Here is a 25000-nt window from a genome sequence, read left to right as displayed (position 1 = left end):
TTTTGCTAGACATTCTGGAATCGAAATCCTGGTTTTTGTTAAGTTTGGTTGAAATTTCAATTTCCAATTTTTTAATGTTTGTTTATTTTTCAACGATTACCTTATGAAGCACCCTATCCAAAAGTAAGGTTCCTTTTCGACATATAGATGGCAGTTCGAAATAATGTAATTGTGAATTAGTGCGCCCTTCGACTGGTTCGAAAACAAAAACAACACACGCTCATATTTATATAACCATATTTGGCTCAAAAATAACCATTTTATGACATTTGCCTCAAAACTACCAATATGGTTGTTTTTTATGATTTTTTCCAAGATAAATTTCAACCATTTTGGAAGTTCTCGAGTATTAACCATAAAATGGTTGAATAATTTGACGTCTTTTCATCGCCATTTTGAAAGCGTCCAATGGTGCAGCCGAACGCATTTTAGAAATCTATTTTTCCCGGACTCAATTAAGTTATCAAGTTTATTTTATTGCATCCGTAGGAGATCATGAAAAGTAAGTGATGTGCTGTAAGTTTTTGTCATAACAATAATCTCTATAATCAACAAAAAAACAATTTCAGGACACCGAATGGACATCGCTTCAGGTCCAATTAAAAAACTGATAGCATCGAAACAACCAGATTGCGAGGGCTCACTAAAGTTACCTGGCCACAGCAGCAGCAGACGGAAGAAAAAAAATCATATTTCTCGTTCTTTGTGAAAGATTTTAAGTACCTCACGAAATCGAGGACTGGAGGATACTTCCGATGATAACTATTCCCATTATTTTTGCAAATGTGATAGCCCTTCCACAGGATTAACAAGGTTGGTTACTACATGATTTTTTTTTTGTATTTCAGAACACGTCAGTAGCGCCAGATAATTTCAACCTAAAAAAACTAATGATTGTCTTCTGGAATGACACAATCAAAACGCTCCAACTAGGCCGCCTCCGTTAGGGCAATCCAACAGCACACATCCTTCGATCATTTCTCCAACAGCAGCAGGTGGAAGAAAAGTTTTTGTTATACGAACTTTTTTTACTATCCGGAAGGAGCTTAAATGGGCCATCACTTTAGCAAAAACCATCACCTGCCGGAACCTCCTTGAATAACAGCAGATTGGAATAGCCTATCCGCTAGAGCTACACGGCTTTACAGAATGTCACCAAGGTACACGAGATCACCACTTCCGCCACGGGGGAACTTCTGTTACCACGGGTGTTAAGGCTATTTGTTGCTGTTCCCAGCCTGAAATTTTCTGTTCCTGCATAAAAATTCAGATTATTTTTTATTTACTTCGATAAAAATATCTTGTTATTGAAATGGCATTTATTACTCACAAGAAATAAAGAAACTAATACGAAAAACCGTATTTTTCCTAAGTATGTCGATAACTTTAAAAAATGCTAAAAACTGCCCTGAAAAGAACGGTTGAAAAATAACCATTTTTTAACTTCTCCTCCAAAACCCCGTTCGGTTGAAAAATAACCATATTCGAAGTTCTCCCGTAGAAGTCATTTTATGACTTCTCATGGAGAACTCATAAAATGACATTTCCCGGGAAAAGGTCAAAAATGGTTATTTTTGAATGATAAATGGTTTAATAATTTCTAGCGTGCAGGGAAACGTCATTTGTTTTGATTTGTTTTGATCCTCTCAGCTAGAGCTCAACGAGCCGAACGCATTTTAACGCCGGCTAGGACTTTCCGGTTCAGTTTTAATTTACGTTTCCTTTTTCACGTTTATTGATAGTGATAGTAATGACCGCTTCAAAAGACACACCTTCGCTTCGGCCGATGCACTGCGAGCTAAACATTCTAACACGTTCGGATGGCTCGGCGATGCTCACACAAGGTAATATCAGAATGTGGTTCCTACATCAAAATAGTAGCTAATGTGATGTTTTTTTAGGCGGCACGGCCCTCGTTGCTTCGGTCCGTGGTCCGGTGGAAGTACGGCTGCAGCACATGAATGTCGAGAAAGCTCACCTGGAAATTTTATACAAACCCCGCTCCGGACTGGGCAGCGTCAACGACCGACTCCTGGAAAGTCTGATCCGCAACACCTACGAATCGGCACTGCTCACCAACCTTCACCCACGAACCAGCATCCAGATTCAGCTGCAGGAAATGCAGGACCTCGGTGGCCTTGTCGCATGTGCCATCAATGCCGTATGTCTGGCCCTAATGAACAGTGGCCTGGAGATGAAGTACCTGGTGGCGGCCGTGCACAGCGTTCTGGACAAAGATGGGAAGCTGCAGCTGGACCCGGATGAGTTACAGTCGCAAAATGCCCGGGCCAAGTTTACCTTTGTGTTTGAGAACGTTTCCCGGAACACGGTTTCCATCTATACCCATGGGAAGTTCACGTCCGAAGATTATCATCAGGCACTTCGAATGGCGACGGAGGCTGTCGAGAAGGTGTTTGATTTCTACCAGGAAATTATTGGCAAACAAGCGAAGGTTTTGTAAAATGCAACCGTTATTGGTGAACGTTTGAATATTGACTCGATTTTGAATAAAAGAAAGAATGTATATTATAATATAAATCAATGAATAAGACAAATCAATTACTTCTCCAAAAAGTCATAAAATTAACTTTAACCTTCATTTCATTGAATGAATTGTTATTGCAAATGGAAAATGAAATCATTTTGTATCTTTTCAAGGTTTATAAATTTCAGAAAAAAATATGGCTGATAAATTCCTTAATTTTACATTTAAAAGTTCCTGAAAACTAGTTCAAAAATTATTGTTCTGCTTGTCTGTGAAAATACTTTCTGCTAACACTCAAAGCTAGGTGACTCTGTTGTATCGATTACGTGGAAACGAAAGGGGCTGCTAGTGAGCAGCCCCTTAAAGTGTTGGAATGTACACGTTTCAAAGTTTTTAGCCATTTTATGCTGAAAGCTAATCATCTCAAAGTTTTCTGCTAGTTTCGATTGTATATTCAAGTGAAAACTTTTTTTTATTCGTTTCGCAACGATAGAAACGTTAGGAATGTTGGATATTTTAAACTTCATTTAATGATATTCTCAAATTCTATGTGGAATAAATTTTATCCTCAATTTTTTTTTACAAATTGCTTAAAAAAAGGTCATTCGAAAAATTCTGCAATGAAAATCCGTACAAAATGTATGAATGTTAGCAAGAACTGTGTTGAAAATTGTAAGTTTTACGTGTTGATTCTTTACAATTTTAAATACTTATGTTAAATTTTTTTTTTGAAAAAAGTCCTGATTATCTTTATATGTTTTTTTCACCAGTCGTTAATAAAATTAAAGCCAAACATTAAATATTTTGATTCAGCGATCAATAAATTTAAAAAATCTTGAAATTAATTTTTCAAAATTGAAATTATCGAATTTATATAAAAAGTGACAATAATTTTTTATCATAGACTTTAATTCAAAATTGGAAGTTCAGAATAAATAGAAAAAATAGCTCGAGGTGCTTTATAAAAATGATTGATGTAACTTTTTGAAGTTTCCCTTCATTAACGCAAATATAGTAATTAAAGTATTGCAATTCCTTAAGATGGCTCTTTAAAATTTCAGACCACTCAGACATTTTTATTTTCCGTGCATTTTTGTATAGATAACTGACAACTAGGTGTCGCTGTTTACTGATTACATGCATGTTTATTAATGAAAATTTGAGCGCCCCCCGCTCGAGTAAAAAACAAAAACAAGTCTCACGTCGCCTTTCAAAAGGGCGAATCCTTTGATTCTGTGCGTCAAAGGTAAAAATAAACCAAGGGGCTGAAAGAGAAGGAAATTTCCGAACTGACATTTCAGTACCGCACTGACGTTTTGGTACCAAAATGCCATTGAAATCAAAGGAGAACTGACGTTCTGGTTCCAAAAAGTCGGTACGGTCTGTTTATATGTGATTTGACAGTTGCTTCAGTCCTTTGAAATAAACTTTAAAAAAAAATTAAGTTTTAAGGTTAAAACTCTTAAAAGTTATGTTAAGTTATGATTTCTTTTTGACATTTATCACAGACACATTCTGAGCATGTACAGATGAGACAGGGAAAAAAACCTCAGAAACTTACAGTACAAAAAAACGAGCAGTCGGCCAGAAAACAGTTTTTGAGGTTGTTTTTCATAAGATTGAAACGTGTTAGGGCAAAACCCAGCATTTTGTCACGCATAATACCAGCGGCAAATAGAACCAGTACCAAAAAAGAAAGTTTATCTGTCGGGCGATTTTTTTTTCAATTTCATGGTAAATTGAATAAAAAACTTTTAAATAAGTTGCTTTCCTTAACCTGAACGTTTCGTTAAAGTTACCCCTTAAATGGCTAGCGTCATCTTATGTAAGTAAGTATCTAAGTTTTCAATAACTTAACGTGCTTTAACTATACTTATCACATCTTGAATCAGGTCGCAACTTGTTCTACGAAATTTTGGAACATTATTGGAAGATATGCTTATACATATACCGAATTTTTTTTCAATTTAAAAGGAATGTTCAGAAAAAATACCCGAAATGTGATAATAAATTTATAAAAGCACTTTATTTTTAATGTTTCATTTTAATTTTATTCATTACATTACTGTGCTAAAATAGACAACAACCTTCGATGGTCTTTATTTCTACTTATAAAACAATTTTCTACAATTTATGCTCCAACAAACACGATTCACTTTCATTTCAATCATATAGCTGTTAGGCAACTGGAAGTATTTATTTACACAGTAAATAAATATAATTTTAATGTACACTTTTGTTCAAACTAACCTAACTTTATAGAATAAAAACATATCGTAACGCTCAGGCTATTCATTCGCACACTATTCCAAAAATCTACGTTCTACATTCTAAACAACATCAACAGATTATGTATCACAGTCTAAACAGAGTTTTCCTAACTCTTGAGCGAAACGCCTTTCGGCGTCCCTTATCCCTAAATTCTCGTAATAATCGATGAGGTCATGCCAGCCGAGCTCCCCCGCAGGCTCCGGTGTATCCGCACCGGCATATAACCATGCGAACGGCTTCCACTGCCGGACGAACTCCGGTGACCACCGTAGGCCTGCTGGTACAGATACTTTTTCGAGTTGTTACTGCTGTGGTGACTCGGTGAACTACCTGCTCCACCTCCATTGGCGAGTCCCGAACCGATGATTCCGTGGCTGGCGCTGATCGTCGTTGGCCGGTACGGACTTCCGCCGGAAGTCGCAAAGGTCGGTTTGAGAAGTGGGGCACCTTTGAGCGATCCATTGGTGGATCCGGCTAGAGAGGATTTCTTGTTCAGATCCGCGCTCTTTTTGGACCACAGCCAAATGCCGGTCGTTGAGCCACCGACCAGGGTGAGGATCAGTTTCAGGAGGGTGGGGAGCATTGAGAACTTCTGGGCAGCGGGGCAGGAAACTCCGTTAGGGCAGGGTTCCAGAGGGTTTTCAACCTTCTCGAAGAAGGTACAGATGACGGCTGAGAGGGCAGGGATCAGGTAGATAATTGCGAATAAAAGCACCCTGCTGAACACTTTCGATAGGGTTTCGCTCTGGTTCCAGGTTGATTTAAGACGACGCAGGGCGAGAAGCGACAGGAAGATGAGTACTGCTCCGAGAATCAGCAAGACCAAGGTTGGGATCTCGGTGAAGCCCTTGGCGGTACAGAAATTTGTGAGTTCGAATTTTTGGATGTTTCCCCGGAGCAGAGCACTGATGGGGGATGCAAATGGAACAACCCAGGCCATCACGTGGAACAGGCCAGACTTTTTCTCTAGCGCTTCACAGGACCATTGCTTGGCTGTGCTGAGGTACCAGCAGATGCCAAAGATCAGCCACCACATCGTGGCACTGATAAGCAGGTAGTTCTTGATGATGTAGTACGCCAAGCATTGCGAGGTGATGTTACACTCCTGACGAAATTCGAGCAGGTCGATGAGCTCCTTCCTCGGGTTGTGAAGTATGGTTCTCTCTAGGTAGCAAAGGCCCATCAAGTTGTAGCACAGGGTCATGAAGAGCAGCGGCCGATCCGGGTACTCAAATTTGGCAGCCTTGGTCCAGAACGTCACCAGGGACATAAGGGTGAAGATGAAGCAGCCGGCCGACAGGATTAGGGTCCAGAACTCGACGGCCTCTTTCTGCCGTCCGGTGTACATGGCATCGATCGTCGCTCCACACTTGGGAATGCACTGATCGAATTCCAGAGTGTAGTTTGCCGGGCAGCTAACAACACCACCGACAGCTGACCCATGGTGATGATTGTGGTGGTGATGCGATGGCCGAGTTGCTCCCGGTTCCAGGATTCCGACTCCGTTTGGAAGTTGGGGCAGGTTAAAGATGGACCACGGTTTGCTAGGATTTAGCAACGATGGAATGATTGGGGCCGGTAGCGATGGTGGATGATGGCCGGTTTGATTGGATTTCTCCACGCTTCCTGAAGCTTCTGGAGGCACCTGGAAATTGAGGAGAAGAAAAGGGACTGTTAATTTTGGGTTCGTGAGGTTTTTCGTTGATTATCTACAAACAACTTTTAACTCTCTGATATGTACTGTGAGCCTACTTAGTTGAATAATTCGACGAATCAAAGCAATCGATTTTAATTACTGTGGTTGGATTGAAAGAAATCTTTCGATTGCTTTGATTCGTCGAATTTTTAACTTGTTAAAAGTCTGGCGAAACATTCAGTTTGAAGAATTAAATGATAAGACTATTTACAAGTATAATTTCGTTGCAGGAATCCAACACATATACTAAGAGGCGATCGAGACGCAGAGGATCTGCTGGTTCTTAACATCAAACACAAACATATTAATATATTGCGGTTACTGGGAAAATTTCTAATCGCGCGACGGTAGCCTTCCGTGCGGTAGGCTAGCCGGAGCAGTAAACACAGTTAAAAAATTCACTCTTACTCACTAATTTCATTAAAAAGTAAAGAAGTAAATTCTTGAATCAATCTTCAAATCATTATTTTGCAAGAGAGGACAAAACATGAAGTCATCGGAATGAAATATTATTATTCTTAGTATTCATTGAGATTGAAATAATTACGAGCGTTAAAATCCCAGACAAAACAAAAAACAATCTGTACATTATTGAAAACACATTTTTCCATAGCCTGAGAATTTACGAATTTGGCATGACGAAGATTTTTGGTGCGATAAATCCGTCTTTGATACTTTATATGCTGGTCGAATTCAATTATGTTGTCGTTAAAATATAACAAATCGTATATGAGAAGTTAAAAAAGGAGTTGTGTACGGTGAATAATCTATTATAGGAAATAATACCATTCGCATCGCAAAAAATTAGACTGCGCACTGATAACTGCTAAATTTGTGCGATCTGTCAAATCAGTATAAAATCTGAGGCCGATGACATAGTGAGTGCGATGCGATGCGAATCAGCGGAAAATTTACGGACGCAGCCTACGCGAACTCGAGCGGCGGAACAAATTGACATCTGCTTCGCCGCGTTGAGTATGTCAGGTTTAAGCGATTCACATATATTTTCATCAAATGTGGTTCACCGCATTGAATCGCATTCACCGCATCGCATCGCATCGTATTCACTATGTCATCGGCCTGACGGTTTTCTACACGCTAACCGCTTTTCAGTTAAACTTTAAACGGATAACTCCGACTCCAAAACATAGCACGAAATCCAACATTCAATGAATGATCGCTACCGTGTCGTCGAATTCTAAACTTATTTAAACAACTACAGGTTTTCATTTTTTTTTTCGTGAATTTGTCCGCTGATTGACCCCATCGCAAATAGGTTATTTTATTATTCATTTTCCCGTGATTTTGACCGCTGATTGACCAAGCTCAAAGGCAAACACAATTTTTTGTTTCATAAACAATAGATAATCCGATAATAATATTTGGTATACATGTTTGTTTGACAACTTTTTATTAAATCATCTTTCAATGTTTACCGCTTGTTCATCCGATTTAATTTCAGTCGATAAATAATCCTTATGTAGAACAATGCTCATTTTTTTTCTTGAATACTATAATTTTTTTTACAGTGGTACCCTACGGGAGCCCAAATCAGCTATCGCAGAAATAGAAAAAAAGAGTGGATCAGCAATAGCTTAACGTGTGTTGTGGCGTGTTTTTGGTACTGAAAAGCTCCAACTAGGAGGAAAAGAAGAATTTCTAACATAGATCTGAAAATGAATAGTGTAAAACTCTCAGTGGAAACAACATTTTTCTGAAAAATGTGGTACCTTTCCGAAACAGCAGAATCTCGGCAGCGTGGCCGATCCACCGGAAGAGACCAGAAACGTAAGATTGAAGCAAGGATGAACCAACATACCTAAACCAACTTGGTTTACGCCGAGCATTAGATGGATATTATTTAGGAAATCAATAAAAATACTCCATTTTTAAGGAATAGAATAACGGACAAATCGTTAAACTTCGTAAGATCTCAAGTAAAAAATCATCATCTGCTGCAAGTTCACCGTTTTCTATGATCTTTCATAAATAAGAAACTCACCCGAAAAAGCTTTTAATGTTCAGCTGGTTTAGATAAAAGCTTAAACCGAAAAAAATAATCCAAATATAATTAACCTCTCCAAAATGGAAGCGAAGGGGGGGCCCATATCTTATGATGAGCGTTCCATGCGTTCGCTCGAAGCATCTCAGCAGATAACGCAACTAAAAAAAAACGAAACCTCCAAGTGCAAAGTTGAGGCCCGAGAGATCAAACGAACCGCGCTGCTTCCTCTTCGAGTTGTGGATCACCGGCCGTGAGCAAGAAAAAAATATATAAATATACACATTCGAACCGAAGCAAAAAACAAAAATCCCCCCGAAAGGGAAGAATGGCTCGAGATAAACTCTCTCGTCCGAGGGGGTAATATAAAATTGCTTTATCTGAAAAGAGCTTTTAAGTGAGGTTTCGTTATATTTTTTTGGTTTTAAATATTCTTTCGCTTCTTCTCACCTTTCATGCGACCAAATCCAAATCGCCCCTGTCCGTCTGGCTGGCGAACAGCTTGTGTGATGCATGCATGCGCTCAGCATACGTATTAAAAAAGTTCATCTTTTTCGGACTCGAATATCTATTTCAACTAATGGGAGCCAATAATTTATCGGAATTCGAGAGGCGGTTTGAGGTTTGCTACTGATGGACAGGCAGTGGCGCACCTTTTTACGTGAACCGCTCAAAAGTTCGATCTGATAACTATTTTCTTTATTGCCAGCGAGGTGAAAGAAGCCCGCGAAACCCACTAATTAGAAACGCAGCTTATCTGGGGGTCTGCCGCCGGGATTTTGGATCACTTTCAAAGGCCGCTATACTTTTGATTTTATGCAAGAAGTTCCATCTTCGTACACAGAAAATAAAATAAGTTTCGTATTAGCCTCCCCCATAGAGCATCGACAGAGCGCGGAGTAGAGAGATGCAAGAAAGCCACATCACCACCAACATTTGAACAGTATATTGAAAATTACAGTTTTCAACGCCGGCGCATTGCGCTTAATTATAACCATCGAGAAGCGCGATCCATGGTTTAATATCCGTGGACCACATCCCGCTGCCTATTTTCGATCTCTCTCGACTAGCCCAGAAAAGAAAGAAATAAGACAAGAAAAAAACGGATCGAATCCGAACTTCGGCCCGGTTCCAGATCGAAAACCGAAAATTAAAGCTATATAACCCATAGCTGAGTATCATCTCCGATGCGCTTCCAGGAAAAGTACCACTAACCCGAGTTGATAGCCCGGGGGCAAATGCTAGGTTTCATCCATGTTATTACGCATTTTAGATATCGATCAATCCCGGCTCGAAAGCTATTGTATTTTGCTCGGAACGATTTGCTGTCAGTTTTCGTCAACTGACAGCATTGACTTCTAAATATTTTAACCTAGTTTTAAGCTCACCTGCATACAAAGTCCATGGTTTTCCGGTTGCGGCAGTGTCCGGCAGTCCAGATAGGCTGGCCATAGTTTGCTGAATACGGCATCGCTGAAGCAATCCTTGCGGACCTGCTCGCATAGCGACCGGCAGGGTTTCACCGGCCGGGGTGCGTTGGCTGAGCACAACGGAAATAGCGACGAGCAGAACAGGAACAGCGCCTGCTTGGAACAACCGGAATCGATGACCGGTCTCAGAGATGTAATCTAAAAAAAAAGAAAGAAACGAAACAAAAGTGTTAGAAAATTGTAGACTTTACAAGTCCAGCTGCAGTGCATTAGTTCCCACCCCGAAAAAAAACACTATCAAACCGTTCCAGTGTGCCTCGCAACGCGGCGGAATCGATCGATCCGAAGGTTTGCGGCGAAAAGATAAAAAGAGGGGAGGGGGAGATCGCTGCCTCCGCACAGCCTCGTGATGGCCATTACAAGCTGGTCGCCTGATCGCAGTATAAATCATTCTTCCCCGTCCGTTTTTGGCTCGGTTTCGTGAATAAGACAAAAAAAAGCGAAGCAAAGGGAGTCACCGGGCAGCCACCATCTCCCCGAATCGTTCTTCTTCTAAAGTGTCAGAGAAACCATAAATGAAATGGTTCACTGAGTGCTCCCGGAAGGTATCACCGTCACAGGTTGAAACACTTTTGTGAGGGGAGAGGAGGTTGGTTGATCATCATTCGTCGGCTCCCGCAATGGCAGAACAGATGGATGATTGCGGTGTGGTGCAGTAGAAGAACACGCCGAAGAAAATGAAGCTGCCGGAGCGGAAAAGATCTGAACGAAAAGATGAAAGAGACCGCCATCCAGCACCACCACCATCATGCTCATCGGTAGGTTGCTGTTACGGTTAGTGCCGCTGGGGAGTAGCACAAGAGTATCGAACGAAACGATTGGGGGCCCCCTATAATAGTCATTTTAATGTGGCCCTTCCCTCCGCTGGGGCCTCCAACCATCGAAATAAAAACCTGTGTTGGATCATATCATATAATAATAATAACATTATTATAATGCATCATCCGAGTGGCAGGTCCGGTTGAAGGGTTCTTTCAAGCGTGCAGAGGAACATAATATGCATGCGGTTCGTCCGTCGAGGTTTTGCGTCCGGACACGATCGCTGCGTTCCCATGAAGGCTTTCTAAAGGCAGCGCGCGCCGTTTGAGACTCCTAGAAAGTCTCCCATTTTAGATTGACTTATTTACAAAGTCCAATGCAATCTGGATCCATCGCTGGAAAATTTTTGGATCAGCTGCTTTGATTCATTGACTTAAATCGAGAAAGCGTTGATTAGGAATGACTTTTCGGATCAAGACATTCATTTTGGACCCGTGCTGTCAGTTTTCAAAACTGACAGCATTTTCAAAAAACATGCGTTTTGATGAGAAATTATCATTCCAAATGATTTCTACCAGTTAAATTTGTTTAAAAGCGAACAAATGATATTTTGAAAAGGGTGCCGAATAAAAAAAAAAGAGAAGAAAGTTGGAAAAAAATTGATTATAATTAGCGCCACTCACGCATTCGAAAGCCACTCATTAAAAGTTAAGCGCAGGTGCAAGCAGCATCGTAGTGAACTGTCACAAAATAATAACACACTTCCGTTAGCGAGCGACCGAACGGTACCTCTCTAGGGAAAAGCATTCAGCGGTCCCCAAAGGACATACATCGCCCATTATTAACTACCCGCTGGTAATTGTTTCAAAACAAAGAATCGGAAATACCTTCCCCGACCTTAAAAAAAACTTAACTTTCGGAAACTGTTTCTACACACCAACTCCCTAGCTTGCCCGTCTGGATGCGGTAATTATTTTCGGCGGAATTTTCTCATGACGAATTCACGTGTTTTCTTTAATCATCGAGACTCGACCGTCGTCGCTGGTCCGGAATCCATCCGGCTGCTGTCGAATGTCGAAAAACATCAGCCACACCAACAGTCGCAGCAGCAACACGGCAGATATGAAGGGAACGAACGAAAAAAAAACGAGGCTCAACACCGATTACCGGGGATAAATTCCAGGAATGCCACCTCGAGACCGAGACTCAGCGCGCACCACAAATGTTCACGCGGAGCGAGGAAGAAATGAAGGTTCGAGATGATGGGTTCCGTCCGAGCTCTCAAATCGAGAAAGGTTCGTCAAATTCTTAGCCATCATTAGCCGGGGCAATTTGTGGCACGCCCAGCTTTGTGCAGTTTCTGCTGTGTTGCTGCTGCTGCTTTTGCTTGTAGCGATCGAGCTGAAAACGTGGCGTAGAAGGTTTGGAAGTCGGAAAAAAAAGTAATCGGCATCATCATTGATGTGTTGCCGATCCTCTTTCTACGTTTTGGAAAACGGAACCTAGACTTCTCGGATTCCTTCACCAAAAAGAAGTTTGAAGAAATTTGACGAAAAAAATTTAGTGTTTTTTAGATCAATTAAATTCATCAAAATGCTGTGAGTTTTAAAATCGATGACCATCGACATCGTGGAGGTTGGTAACGATATCAGCCGGAGAGATCATATCTCGACCCAAAACTGCTTCAATGAATTACAAATTAATTCAAATGTCCCGCGCGATCGCACCTCATTAGCCCCCGAAAAGATCATGATCGGACGGGATCCGACAAAAAGGCCGGCTTCCTAGCTCTTTTGGTATCGATGTCCAAAACGGAGATCTCGGCCGGCTCGGTATGATTATTGCTTTTTACCATATCATGCTGGATCATGATGATCGATCTCTTTCCGCCCCGATCCGAGTTCGACCCGTCATATTTTCTTTTCATCACTTTGGACTCGGTGCTCAACCTAGAAAGACTAGATAGAGCCTCCCGTGTGGTGATTCCATTCGTAGATCGAGGGTCGTGATCGACCGGACTCTTCCGAATGGCCCATTAGCATACATGTGGAACGTAGAGCGCTCGCCTAAGTAAGTAAGATGATGACGATGTTGATGATGATGACCACGGTCAGATGATCGATGAAAATGAATAATAGCGGTGATATCCATTAATTTGCTATTATATTTTTATAGGTGCTTCGTCGTTCTCTGCTTCGCTATAGTCTGGGGCTTCCTCGGACCAGGTTGTGATTTTCTTCTCGATTCCCTTTTCGGTCCTATTTCTTCCTGGTCTGAAAGCTGGTGCGGGTGCGCGTGTACGAAACTTATGAACGGTCCGCGGATGGACAAGTATTGTAATCAAAAGTGACAGCAAACATGCTGCCGATGACGAACAGTGACTCTGCTAGGTGGATTGACGACGATCGTCTCAACTGTGCCACCGTTGTTTCTTGCTCCGCTGGACTCCACATCAGCCAGCACCATGATCGTACGGGGTTTCTCGAATACAACAACGACTCAGGAGTCGAAAGCCTAACGAATTGGCCCCAGCACTGACTGAAAAGGGGGGCCCGGCCGATTCGTTCTGCTTTACGGCAGGCTTTCTTTGGTTTTTTTTTCGTCCGTTTCGTTTTCGCTTTGCGTTCGAAGAAACTGCTGAGCCTGAACCTCGAAATCGAACCAAGCGAGCCGAATTGTGCCCAGGTAATGGGCTCAGCCGGAGCTGTGAGAGTATAATAATAATCAAAAGGAATTAGTCGTAATTATGCACGAACGGGCTTGATTACAGACATCATACCCGGGGCCGAGGCTTGTTTTTTCCGTTCTTTTTCGGGGCAACACCACCGAGGTACCAGGCCACGGTTTTCGAAAACGGCTCGATCACGACATGACGGTGGTGCGTTTCGTTCGTTTGTGTTGTTGGACCCAGGCGAGAAAGGCCGCGAGGCCGTTCATTACCTCGACACATTTGGCAGCAAAAAGGGGATGGGAACCCATCACATCAAGTCGAGATACCTCCTCAGCGAGACTTCGGCTGCAGCAGAGAATTGGTCCAAGATCACCGGTCCAAGATCGAGGTCCAAGAAGATCGACCCTCCAGGCGCTTTGGGGCCTGTGTAATGGATGGATGGTTCAGGAAAACAGAAAAAAAAAACAAAGAAGCATTCCCGGAGACGTGTGAGATAAAGGTGTTTTGCTCTGCGCGTTGGGCTCGGCGAGTGATCGAGATCGCAACCGATCGATCTGCGATCGGTCGGAAACCCTTTGTGGCGCGAAGAACAACTCGGGACTGAAAGTGAAACATCTCTCGGGCGTCATCATAACGTGTCAGTAATAATTGGTCGTTTACATTACCGATTCGACATGCACGCACGCACAACAGCTCGTGGATTTGCTGAGGGTTGTTTTTTTTTCTTCTTCCCGGAGAAGGAATTAGACTTACTGAACAGAACACCGGAAGGAAAGTGTGGGAAAGTTGGATATCTCAAGATCGAGTTATCTTCACGGATTGAGGCTTAAGTAGGGAAGCCGTTAGAGAATTAGTAGAGCTCTGATCAAGTCTTTGAAGTTTATACTATCATCAGGATCTTACAAATTTTCTCTAAAGAAACTTCAATATAACGGATAAATCATCTTAAACATCCAATAGGAATCTTGATAAAAAAGTTCTTAAACTTCTTTGTCTAGGCAACAGTACAACAAACAAAATATCACGATTTTATAGACTCGAGATCAACGACAACAACAAATTTAAGTTCTGAGCTGAGTGTTTCAAAATTATTTAATTGCTGTAACTTGTAATTGTTTGTCTACTTCAAGGCGTTTATTAACCATGGAAATAGTACTAAGATAACCGTACATACGTTGGGTGTCAAACATTGATTCCTATGTGTAAAAATTTACAGCGCTACTTTTTATAAGTTGGTTAATGGTATTTTAAATTTTAATAAAAATGTAAAAAGAAGGCAGAAATGTTTTAAATTATAAATTCTAATGCTTTGTTTAAAAACCGATCTTTTTTCAAATTGATTTCACTCAAAAAAGGTTCAATTTTCCTTGTTTCAAAATCTTTCTTATATGATCTTGAGCTCTTGAATTGATGGAATTTTCAAAATTCAGGGCTGTTTTGTCAAAAAAATATGACGTAGAAAAACTATGAAATTATTTCGATATCTGTTTTATAAGAAACATTATCGTCTTTTTTGTGCTGTCAGTTTATTACAGTTTAATAAAGGAATATTTACTGATTCTCGATAAGAAGAGTGTTCTGAAGGTTTACTTTATGAACTTCCGATGAATCGGGAGGACCAACATGAAGAGCGTTCTGAAGTTTCACTTTACGAATTTCCATTGGATTGGGAGTTCCAACATGAAAAGTGTTCTGAATTTCCGTTAAAATTGGAGGAAGGGGTTCTAAAAGTTTGCTTTATGAATATGCGTTGGATTGGGAGGACCAAGATTAAAAGGATTCTAAAAGTTAACTTCAAGAATATACGTTGGATCTGGAGGACCAACATGAAGAGTGTTCTGAAGATTCACTTTATGAATTTCCATTGGATCGGGAGGACCAACATGAAGAGTGTTCTAAAGGTTCACTTTATGAACTTCCGTTGGATCGGGAGGACCAACGTGGAAAAGGTTCTAAAAATTTACTTTATGAATATGCGTTGAATCGGGAGGACCAACATGAAGAGTGTTCTGAAATTTTCGTTATAAATATCCGTTGGATCGGGAGGACCAACATGAAGAGTGTTCTGAAGGTTCACTTTATGAATTTCCGTTGGATCGGGAGGACCAACATGAAAGTGTTCTGAAGGTTCACTTTATGAACTTCCGTTGAATCGGGAGGACCAACATGAAGAGTGTTCTGAAGTTTTCGTTATGAATTTCCGTTGGATCGGGAGGACCAACATGAATAGGGTTCCAAAAGTTTAGTTTATGAATATGCGTTGGATCGGGAGAACCAACATGAAAAGTGTTCTGAAGGTCCACTTTAAGTATTTCCGTTGGATCGGGAGGACCAACATGAAAAGTGTTCTGACGGTTCACTTGATGAATTTCCGTTGGATCGGGAAGACCAACATGAAGAGTGTTCCGAAACTTCTCCTCAGAATTTCCGTTGGATCGGGAGGACCAACATGAAAAGTATTTTAAAAGAGTTCAGACGGGAGGTCTTTAACCTAGCGTTGAAACAGGAGATCCACAGAGAAAAAGTTGAGACGGAAAATTTTTAACTTGGCATTAAAACGGGATATCCAACTGATAACCTGTTGAGACAAGAGATTCAATAGTAAAAAAGTTAAGAAGTAAAGTCCAAGTGATGATGATCGAGATAATATCATCCAATCCAATTAGAATCTCGACTTAAACTGAGAGGACAGCCGCGAATAGATCCGCTATCAAGGAATCAATCATGTCAGTTTGGCGGAACATCTAGAATATAACGCTTTGGCTTTAGCTACTTGAGAGAGAAAGATGATGCTCTGAGCTGCCTGAGATTTACGTAAATATGCAGTTCGAGCATCGAAAAGTTCCATCATCCGTTAAAAAGTTTATGACGGTAACTTAAGAAGTACTTAAGAAGAAATGTAGGCATGAGTAAGCACAAAAGGACGCTGAAAAAAAAAAGTTTGATTTTCAGCAAGAGGAAAATAAATGAAAAATCAGTGCGTTTGCATATTCTCAGTTTGAAATTTTAACTGAAACCTTTTTGTTTCGTTTTTTTATTCTTGTGTAGGGGGAGATGTGTAGCCGATAATTGCGAACATAACACTCTCTCGGCCGATAGGCCTCTCTGAGTCGGTAATCTCCCTCAATCGTGCGTACTACATGCACATCGGACAGTTTAATGAAGGAATATTTACTGATGCTTGATTAACAGTTTTTTCTGTTTTTTCATAAAATTTACTTTTTCAAGAACCTGGGTAGATTATTTTTGAAGAGATTTTTGTCATTTTTAATAACACACATAATAAACATAAAAACATTTGATGTACCCTTTAAACACTCTTTGAGTGGTTGACAACAGAAAAAAAATTCACCTTTCAATATCTTTTTGGAAGTTCAAATCGATCATTTAGCTTCCGAATTAAACGAAGGGAAGAAAAACCTCAAACTGACAGCATTTTGCCCTACAGCTGTTCGGAACAGGCAACATACAGAAGAAAAAAACTAATTACCACCCGAATCCAATTGTGCGCTAAAACGAACCATCGCAATTATTTGCGCTTGAATGTGCGCTTATTTTTCTCCTTGGCCTCGACGAATGTTTAGGCAGCAGAGATCAAAGGTACTGAATGCTTCAAAGGTTTTGGTTTGGAGCAGCAAAAAAACAGGGGGCCCACTCCTCGACCCTGCGGCACACCATCCCAACTTTCCCAGTCTTTCTCTTCCTCCTCGGATTTGGGTTTGAGTCTGGCTGAGTGAGTGTGTCTGTGCGATCTTCCTCCAATCCAACCAAACCAAACTGCGATCTCCGCCAAGATCGCTTTCGCTTCCTGCGCGCGGCATCGACTTAATTTTACGTTTTCGTTCAGTGGGCCGCCAAGCAGCGGCGGCGGCGGCGGCGGCGAGCGAGATGGATATTAAGACACATTAAAAAGCATTCTTCTTTGGCCCGGGCTTGGCTTTGGGTTTTTCTTCTTGTATGGTGCGCTTCTCAGACCCTGGGTCGGGTGAAAAGATCGCGCAGCAAAAGGTGTATTATTTAACCGAAAGCATATATTAGTGTATTATAATTCTGTCCGGGGTTTTTCTTCTTCTTTGGGTTGCCGGTCGAGTCGATCGAGGCGGATGCGGAAGGTTGAAGTGGGCGCTCCGCCACCAGTAAGGAAGATAATAAAACCAGTCTGCTGATGGCCCCGGGAAAGTATGAGATAGGACGGGAAAAGGCGGGAAGGCGAAGATCGTAATAATGAAAAGGAACCAAAGAAAGAGCCGGGGTCCATATCTGGTTGTGTTTTTGCTTTCCTCCGTTTCGGTGAAGCTCATCCTTCGCTTGGAAGGATTTCGTATGACTCTGTTCTGTTCTTTTTTTGACAGATGGAGGCGGCCCGGAGTGAAAAATTTGTTCAATTTACTAATTTGAGAGAAGATTACAGCCAGGGTCGGAACACACGGCCGACGATGACAATACTTGCCGGTTGCTCTCGCAAAGATCATGGCCGGAGAAATATAAGGATGATGTGGAACCGAGAAGAATCATCATCGCCTCGAAACGAGGAGGATTTGAATCCGGGACCGGAGAAAAGATAAAAGCACGTTTCGCTTGGCTTTTTCTCGAGGTCTCCATGTGGAACAAAGGAACAGATTTTATTTTTTCCTGGCCCGAATTATCAACGGTTCAGGCTTATTTAGCCTGGGATCCCGGAGTGATTCCTATGCCCGTTTTTGTCGGACTTCTGAATGGGGAAGGAAGCATTTGTGTTGGAAGAAACCGAGAGGTTTTCGAGAAGCGGAAAGAGTTCTCTGCTTGATCGAGAACCCGATTCGTCATGCGCTCGGCCAAAGCCAATTCGAAGAGTTTCCGAGACCATTTGGGAATCGGTGTCGGTCGATACTGAAGGTCCCCTCAAAAAGAACCTTATCCGTCACGGTCCGTGGCACTTTACACTTTAATCGCACCATCATCATCATTCCCTCATGTGAGACGGTAGCTGAGACGCTGCAGCGGTCGCGCCGACGTCGATCGTTCTGCGGCGGAAATCAATTAAAAATTAGTCACTAATGAAAATAAATTGGAATTCAAATCTCCGCCCCGCGATAACGCGCTTTTAATGGCAATAAATTCGACTCGGGGACCGATCCGATCCTCGGAAAACGGTGAATTGTGGTATTCTGTCTGCCTTGGGAGAGTCAAGTGCCAGCACGTTGAAGATCCATTTTCGGGACCAGCCAGGTCCGAAAAAAAACAGATACAAAAACAAAAACCCAAGTGGCTGCCGAGATAAGCCGGCAGCCAGAAGACCGGTATCGAGGCCCGAGCTCTTGAATTAATTCAACCCCAAAGCAACGAACAGAGAGAACCTCGCCTCGCGTGAAGAGCAGATAAGACACCGAAACCGATGGGATTGAAATAATCAATTCCATTCTTGGGGTCCTTGTCCAGCCGGGATTTTACTCAGCCTCTGTCTGCGTTTGTGTATTTGCCTTAAGTGGCTCGTTATGTTTAGGATAAGCGGATTTAATTGCTTAAAAAGGTTTTTTTTCGGCTCTGGCTGGGTTCATTTTTAAGGTTAGTTTCGGCTGGCGGCGGCAACACCAGAAAGATTGAACCGCACTGATAGCAGCGCAGGCGGCTCTAATTACGGAATTAGCGTTTTCCTGGAGCGCACCCGCACTCGAGGGTCCCTTTTTCAAACTCGATTGGGAGGTCTGCACTCTGGAGAGGTTTCGATTTGGGTTTTCTTTCGCTATCGCAGGGCGGTTGATAAGAGACTACTTTGAGGCGGAAAAATTTGACCGCACGCAGCTTAACCTCTGATATTGTTTATCTAATTTTGAATTGTTTTCGAAGATCTCTTAAAATTTTAACCTATATGAAAGCTTAGAAGACCCATAATCCGTTTTAAAGTACAGATGTTCAGAGAGGACAGCTTGAAATTGCTAAAACGAGTTGAGATGACACCTACAATTATAAGAAAAAAGTGGATCGAGAGAACAGCCGTATTATGTAAGCATTTGAAGCCAGTTGAGGTTGAGAGGACGGACTGATGCGAGGAAAAAGATTTACAAAAAAATCGGGAATGTTGAGGGCAGTTGAAAGATCAGCTTGAACTGGCAAGAAAGCGAGTTGGGATTACAGCTTAAAACACATAAATTGAGAGGACAGCTGAAAAATTACTGTGTTCAAGTGAACTGAGAGGGCAGCTTAAAGTTGTGAAAAAGCGATTCGAGAGCACAGCTTCAAAAAGAGTAACTCTAAAGAGGTTTAAAAGATATCTGAAAAGTGTTAGAATTCGAAAAAAACTATGCGAGTACAGCTTAAAATTGAGAAAACATCTTCAAATTTTGTCGCCGACCGTGGCCTAGAGGATAGCGTTCATGTCTTCTAAGCCAGCGGTCATGAAATCGAATCTCGGTCACCGGAAAAAATGGTACGCTTTCTGTGGGCTTGTGATTTTAGCGTTTGTAAGATGCTAGCCATCATACTCTTGAAAGATGTACGCCTTAGTGTTATGTGTTTGTTCGTTTAAGAAAAAAACAGAAAAACTGTTACTTTAACAGTTTTTAAATAAATATTTCATGATTATCGATAAAAATAATCTGGTGTACCCAAGCTTAAAACGACTCGTCAAATATTGCGAAAATGGAAGATCTGATCGATAGTTTTGCTTCCGAATAAAACAAAGGAAAACCTTAAACTGACAGCATTTTGGCCAACAGCTGTCATAAAGAAAAAGGAATCAATTCAAATCGAAAAAAATACTTGTTAAAATAAAATTAAACCTTATAAAAAGAACCATAATGGAAAAAGGGGGTTGAAAAGAAAATTTTATTAACTGGAAAGGTTAACTGATTCGGGGATAACTGAAGAGACAAAATACTTAATGAGTATTGCACTAACATTCGACCAGATTGATTGAGTTCAGTTTAGAGACTTAGTTTGACTGGTGCATTAGACCTAAACTAAAATGTAGCGAAAATGGATTTGCTTCCGAACTCAAAGGAAAAAGAAAAACCTTAACTGACAGCATTTTGGGCTAAAGCTGTCCCTAGAGAGAAAGGAATCAATTCCAATCGAAAAAATCACTTGTGGAATTGAAATTAAACCTTATCAAAAGATCAATCATGGAAAATGGATTTCGATAGAAATATTTAAACTGAAAAAATTAACTGATTCGAAGATCACTGGAAGACAAAATTAATCAATGAGCATTGCACTCGACTAGATTGATTGAGCTCACAAAATCATTATTTTAGTTTGTTGGCCAAATCTGAATTGGATAAGGGTTCAAAATCTTTTTTGCTTCCGAACTCAAAGGAAAAAGGAAAACCTTAAACTGACAGCATTTTGGTCAACTGCTTTCCCTAGAGAGAAAGGAATCAATTCCAATAAAAAAATCACTTGTGAAATTGAAATTAAACCTTATTAAAAGATCAATCATGGAAAAATGGATTTCGATAGAAATATTTTAACTGAAAAAATTAATTGATTCGAAGATAACTGAGAGACAAAATTAATCAATGAGCATTGCTCTAACACTCGACCAGATTGATTGAGCTTACAAAATCCTTATTTTAATTTGTTGGCCAAATCTGAACTGGATAAGGGTTCAAGATCTATTTTGCTTCCGAACTCAGAGGAAAAAGAAAAATCTCAATCTGACAGCATTTTGGCCTACAGCTGTCCCTAGAGAAAAAGGAATCAATTCAAATAGAAAAATCACTTGTAACAATAAAAAAACATTCTTATAAAAAGATCAATTCATAAAATGGATTTTGATAAAAACATTTATGAGCTAACATTTATGAGTTAACTGATTTGAAGATAACTGAAGAAACAGAATTATTCAATGAGTATTGCTCTAACGTTCTACCAGATTGATTGAGCTCAATTTAGAGACTGAGATTATAAAATCGTTATTTTAAATTGGTGGCTAAATCTAAACTGGAAAAGGTTCAGAATTTTTTTTTTCAAATTTTAGCTGTCAGATAAAACCACATCGATCCACCAGAAAATTGATCAGTTCTCGTGAAACCCGTGACAGCATTTTGAATGTCTTAAATTATAGTTAAAAAAGACAGCATCAAATTTCGAGCAGAAGATGAAATCCTATATGATCGTGAACTGACAGCATTTTTAGGCTGCCATATTTGAATTAAAGAGTTCAGCTCAATTTAGAGACTGAATTTACAAAATCGTTATTTCAATTTGTTGGCCAAACCTGAACTGGATAAGGGTTCAAGATCGTTTTTTCTCAAATTTTAGCTGTCAAATGAACCCACATCGATCTACCAGAAAATGGATCAGTTCCCGTGAAGTCCGTGACAATTTCGAACGGGTATCCATCAGAAGGCAAACGCAGCCCTGATCCCACAATAAAATCTCAACCAGGAGTAGACTTCAATCAACTCCTTGGAAGGTTTTTACGATCGGTACCTTCCCACCGAATGCACGACCCGATATGAATCTTTCAAGTACCCAGCAGTAGTGACGACCAAGACGACATGCTCTCAGATATTTTTACGACATTTCGACCGTCCGCAATCGGTGCGTTTCGATCTCACACGCATTGGTGGATGGCCAGTTGGTCCGATTTCGGTCAACCAGACGGTATAGATTTCTCACGAGACGAGACGATGTGCGCACATCATCAACGCATCGACAGCTACCGAAAAAAAATCCGCCAATCATAAAAAAACATCCAACAATTTTACGGCCATTCCCGCAGTCAATCTCTCACGAGATGACGTGCAAGCGATAGGTGTAGCTTTGGAAGCTAAAACCCGAAAATTTTCGTATCTTCGTAATTAGCGAAATCAAATTACGCGGTCGTCGTTGTTGTTGTAGTGCACTTTCACCTGACAGCTCACAGCAGCAGCAGAGCCCCTAGAGCAGTCAAATGAGCACAGAGCGATTAAAACTGTTATCAAACGTACAATCAGAGTTGATTTTAATTTACAATAAATTTTGAAATCTTTTCACTACATGACGATCGGAAGTTTCAACTGTGTCAGATATTCGTCAGTCAGTTGCGAATCGATTTTCCCTCGACAGAAGCAGAAGTAGAACAAAGACAGCAAAACCAAAAAAAAAAACAGTTGGAACGATCGCGCTACAACTTGATTTATTTATGTGTGCTGGGCCGATCTGCTCCCTTTTCTTTTCTCTGTTTCTGTGAAAAGTTTGCTTTCCAATACGGTGCGGCAGCATTTGAAATGTGTAGAGGAGAAGCGGGAAAAGGTGTGTTCATGTTCTGACCTAAGCGAAGGTCCGAACGAAAACGGAGGTCCAACAAATCTGGGCTACAAAAGATCGAAGCGACGAGAGCCTTCCAGGGGTGATGATCGTCGTCGATCGTCAGATGATGACGGATAATCCCTGGAATTGTTAATCGAAGCTCTTCTCTGGCTCGAGAGCCGCCGAACTGCAGGCATCAGTGTCGTAAGCCGGATCGGTATTCTAATTCCCTTTTTTTAATTTCCAACCTTCAGAGGACGGACACGAAGCGGGGATAATCGGACAGGCCCCGGTAATCGATATGCTTTTCATCTCGGTTTTGCTCATTACACTTGAATGGAGCGCTTATTGACATTCTTTTTGAACTTTGAAGCGGTTTTTTTTAAAAGATTAAAACAACGGAAGCCGACTTGAGGAAAAAATTCCAGAAGATCAAAAACTGACAGCATTTTTTCAAATTTCTCAAGAGGTTGTTTTCAACGGAAATTGACTTGTTTGTTGCTCAAACACTCTCGAAACTGTCAATTTAGGATTGTTCAAATAAACTCTGAAAGTATTACCAAGAATACACCCGTGTTGGCAGTAGCACTTAGCGCGAACAGCTGCTCCCGGTGCTAAAGTGTGAACATTTCCACTTTTACCGGGAACCGAGCACTTGAAACTCCTAAACAAATAGGACATATTTTTACCACCTCGCTGCACCCTCAGGCCAGGCTTAATGAAGAAAGGAACAAATGCTCATACAGCTTTATGGTTATTGCTACTTGAGAAAAAAATGCTGTCAGTTCCCCTGCGTAAGAAATAATAGGCAAAAAAGCCAGCGGGTGGGTTCATCCGAAATGTTATTGCATTGACAGCTGCAGATCAATCTCCTTCTTTTGGACCGTAATTCCATTCCGCGGATCGGTGCCTGTCAACGCTCGGTTGGATTAATATCTTCTGTGATGTGTGCGCTTAGATGCGCTTAACTGTGACGATGCGATACGACACAGCGCAAAAACTGCTTATGATTTATCCACTCGGTTTCGCTTTAACGTACTTATGAGCTTGTGCACAAGGGATTAGCTCGAGGACCCGAGGATTGTTGTGGGTCATGATCCACGCTCATTCGCCCGTAGATGCTGAGGAAGGTATCCGAACGAAATCAGAATGCGATGCGAATCGTTGCTGATGATGATGATGATGATGGAAGTTTTTGTTGTTTCGAAATGAAGCAAAAAAAATCCGAACTTAGGCAAGAACGTTCCACACGCGAGAGTCGATTAAAGCAGGAATCCGGTACGACGACCGACGAGGGGCGGCTCAAAGTGCCGACTTTGATCTTTTGCTCGTTCTCTTTTGTGCCAATGTTCAGGTTTCCACTTTTTTTTTGCGCTGCCAGCCAGCCCATTCAGCAGGGGCTTATTACCGCTCCTTTCATTGTGTCGTCTCTTTGCCTCCGATTCTTCGATTCGTCGTCCATCGCCATCGGCCACTTGTCAACTGCTTGTGCGCTTCCATTGCCATTCCCGTTTCCCATTTTAGGGTTTTGCGCTCGGAGGAGATCAAATTTCGCAGCCGCTCAGCACTAGCGATGGTACGACGAAACGTGCTCCATAATTAATCCAAAAAATGACATGTAAATCTTAATTTGATTCAAATATGACAGCCCGGCGCTGAGCGTGGGGATTGATTTGAACAAATTAGCTAGATTCCGTTGGACTCGGAATGGCTACCGGATCGACAAATTAGAAGGTTGAGGATGAGAAAATCTAACATTCTACAAGAGCAGTTAACAAATGGTTGATTATTTGGAAATCGAAACTGTTGATTGATTTAGTTTAAAAGTTAAAAAAAAACGATAGAAACTGATAGAAATACAACGCTCAAACTGGTGGAAAATTGACAGCATTTTAAAATTCTTTGAATTTTAGTTAAATTAACAAAGACAGCATCAAAACTCGAGCAGAAGATGGAACGACAGAAACTGATAGAAACACAACATTTAGTCTGGTGGAAAATTGACAGCATTTTGATTTTCTGAAATTATAGTTAATTTTAAAAAAAGACAGCATCAAAATTCGAGTAGAAGAAGAAACGACAGAAACTGATAGAAATACAACATTTTATCTGGTGGAAAACTGACAGCATTTTAAAATTCTGAAATTATAGTTCAATTTAAAAAAAAAGACAGCATCGAAATTCGAGTAGAAGATGAAACGTTAGAAAAACAACATTCAATCTGCTGGAGAACTGACAGCATTTTGATTTTCGGAAATTATAGTTGAACTTTAAAAAAAGACATCATCAAAATTCGAGTAGAAAATGAAACAACAGAAATTGATAGAAATACAACATTTATTCTGGTGGAAAACTGACAGCATTTTATAACTCTGAAATTATAGTTATATTTAAAAGAAAGACAGCATCGAAA

General features: G+C 40.9%; 2 protein-coding genes and 1 long non-coding RNA gene across 3 annotated transcripts; 2 read left to right on the top strand and 1 right to left on the bottom strand.

Annotated features, from left to right (window-relative positions):
- The first annotated feature begins 303 nt into the window (after positions 1–303).
- On the top strand, positions 304–1339 carry LOC129740373 (uncharacterized). Its single transcript, XR_008736218.1, has 3 exons — positions 304–502; positions 570–785; positions 849–1339. It is a non-coding gene; the product is annotated as an uncharacterized LOC129740373 (long non-coding RNA).
- A 291-nt stretch (positions 1340–1630) lies between these two features.
- Positions 1631–2542, top strand: LOC129739059 (exosome complex component RRP46). Its single transcript, XM_055730436.1, has 2 exons — positions 1631–1844; positions 1902–2542. Exons 1-2 carry the CDS (start codon positions 1751–1753, stop codon positions 2459–2461), a joined length of 654 nt encoding a protein of 217 aa, XP_055586411.1. The 5' UTR covers positions 1631–1750; the 3' UTR covers positions 2462–2542.
- Positions 2543–4556: 2014 nt separating this feature from the next.
- LOC129758083 (frizzled-3) lies at positions 4557–24106 on the bottom strand. Its single transcript, XM_055755529.1, has 3 exons — positions 23996–24106; positions 9843–10082; positions 4557–6401 (listed from the first exon to the last, which is right to left on the bottom strand). The coding sequence occupies exons 1-3, from the start codon at positions 24104–24106 to the stop codon at positions 4902–4904; spliced, it is 1851 nt and encodes a 616-aa protein (XP_055611504.1). The 3' UTR covers positions 4557–4901.
- Positions 24107–25000: the final 894 nt, after the last annotated feature.

Source organism: Uranotaenia lowii, chromosome 1 (assembly GCF_029784155.1).
Source record: "Uranotaenia lowii strain MFRU-FL chromosome 1, ASM2978415v1, whole genome shotgun sequence".
Classification (NCBI taxonomy): domain Eukaryota; kingdom Metazoa; phylum Arthropoda; class Insecta; order Diptera; family Culicidae; genus Uranotaenia; species Uranotaenia lowii.
Note: the sequence above shows the minus strand (reverse complement) of the source record. Positions and strands in the feature narration are given on the sequence as shown.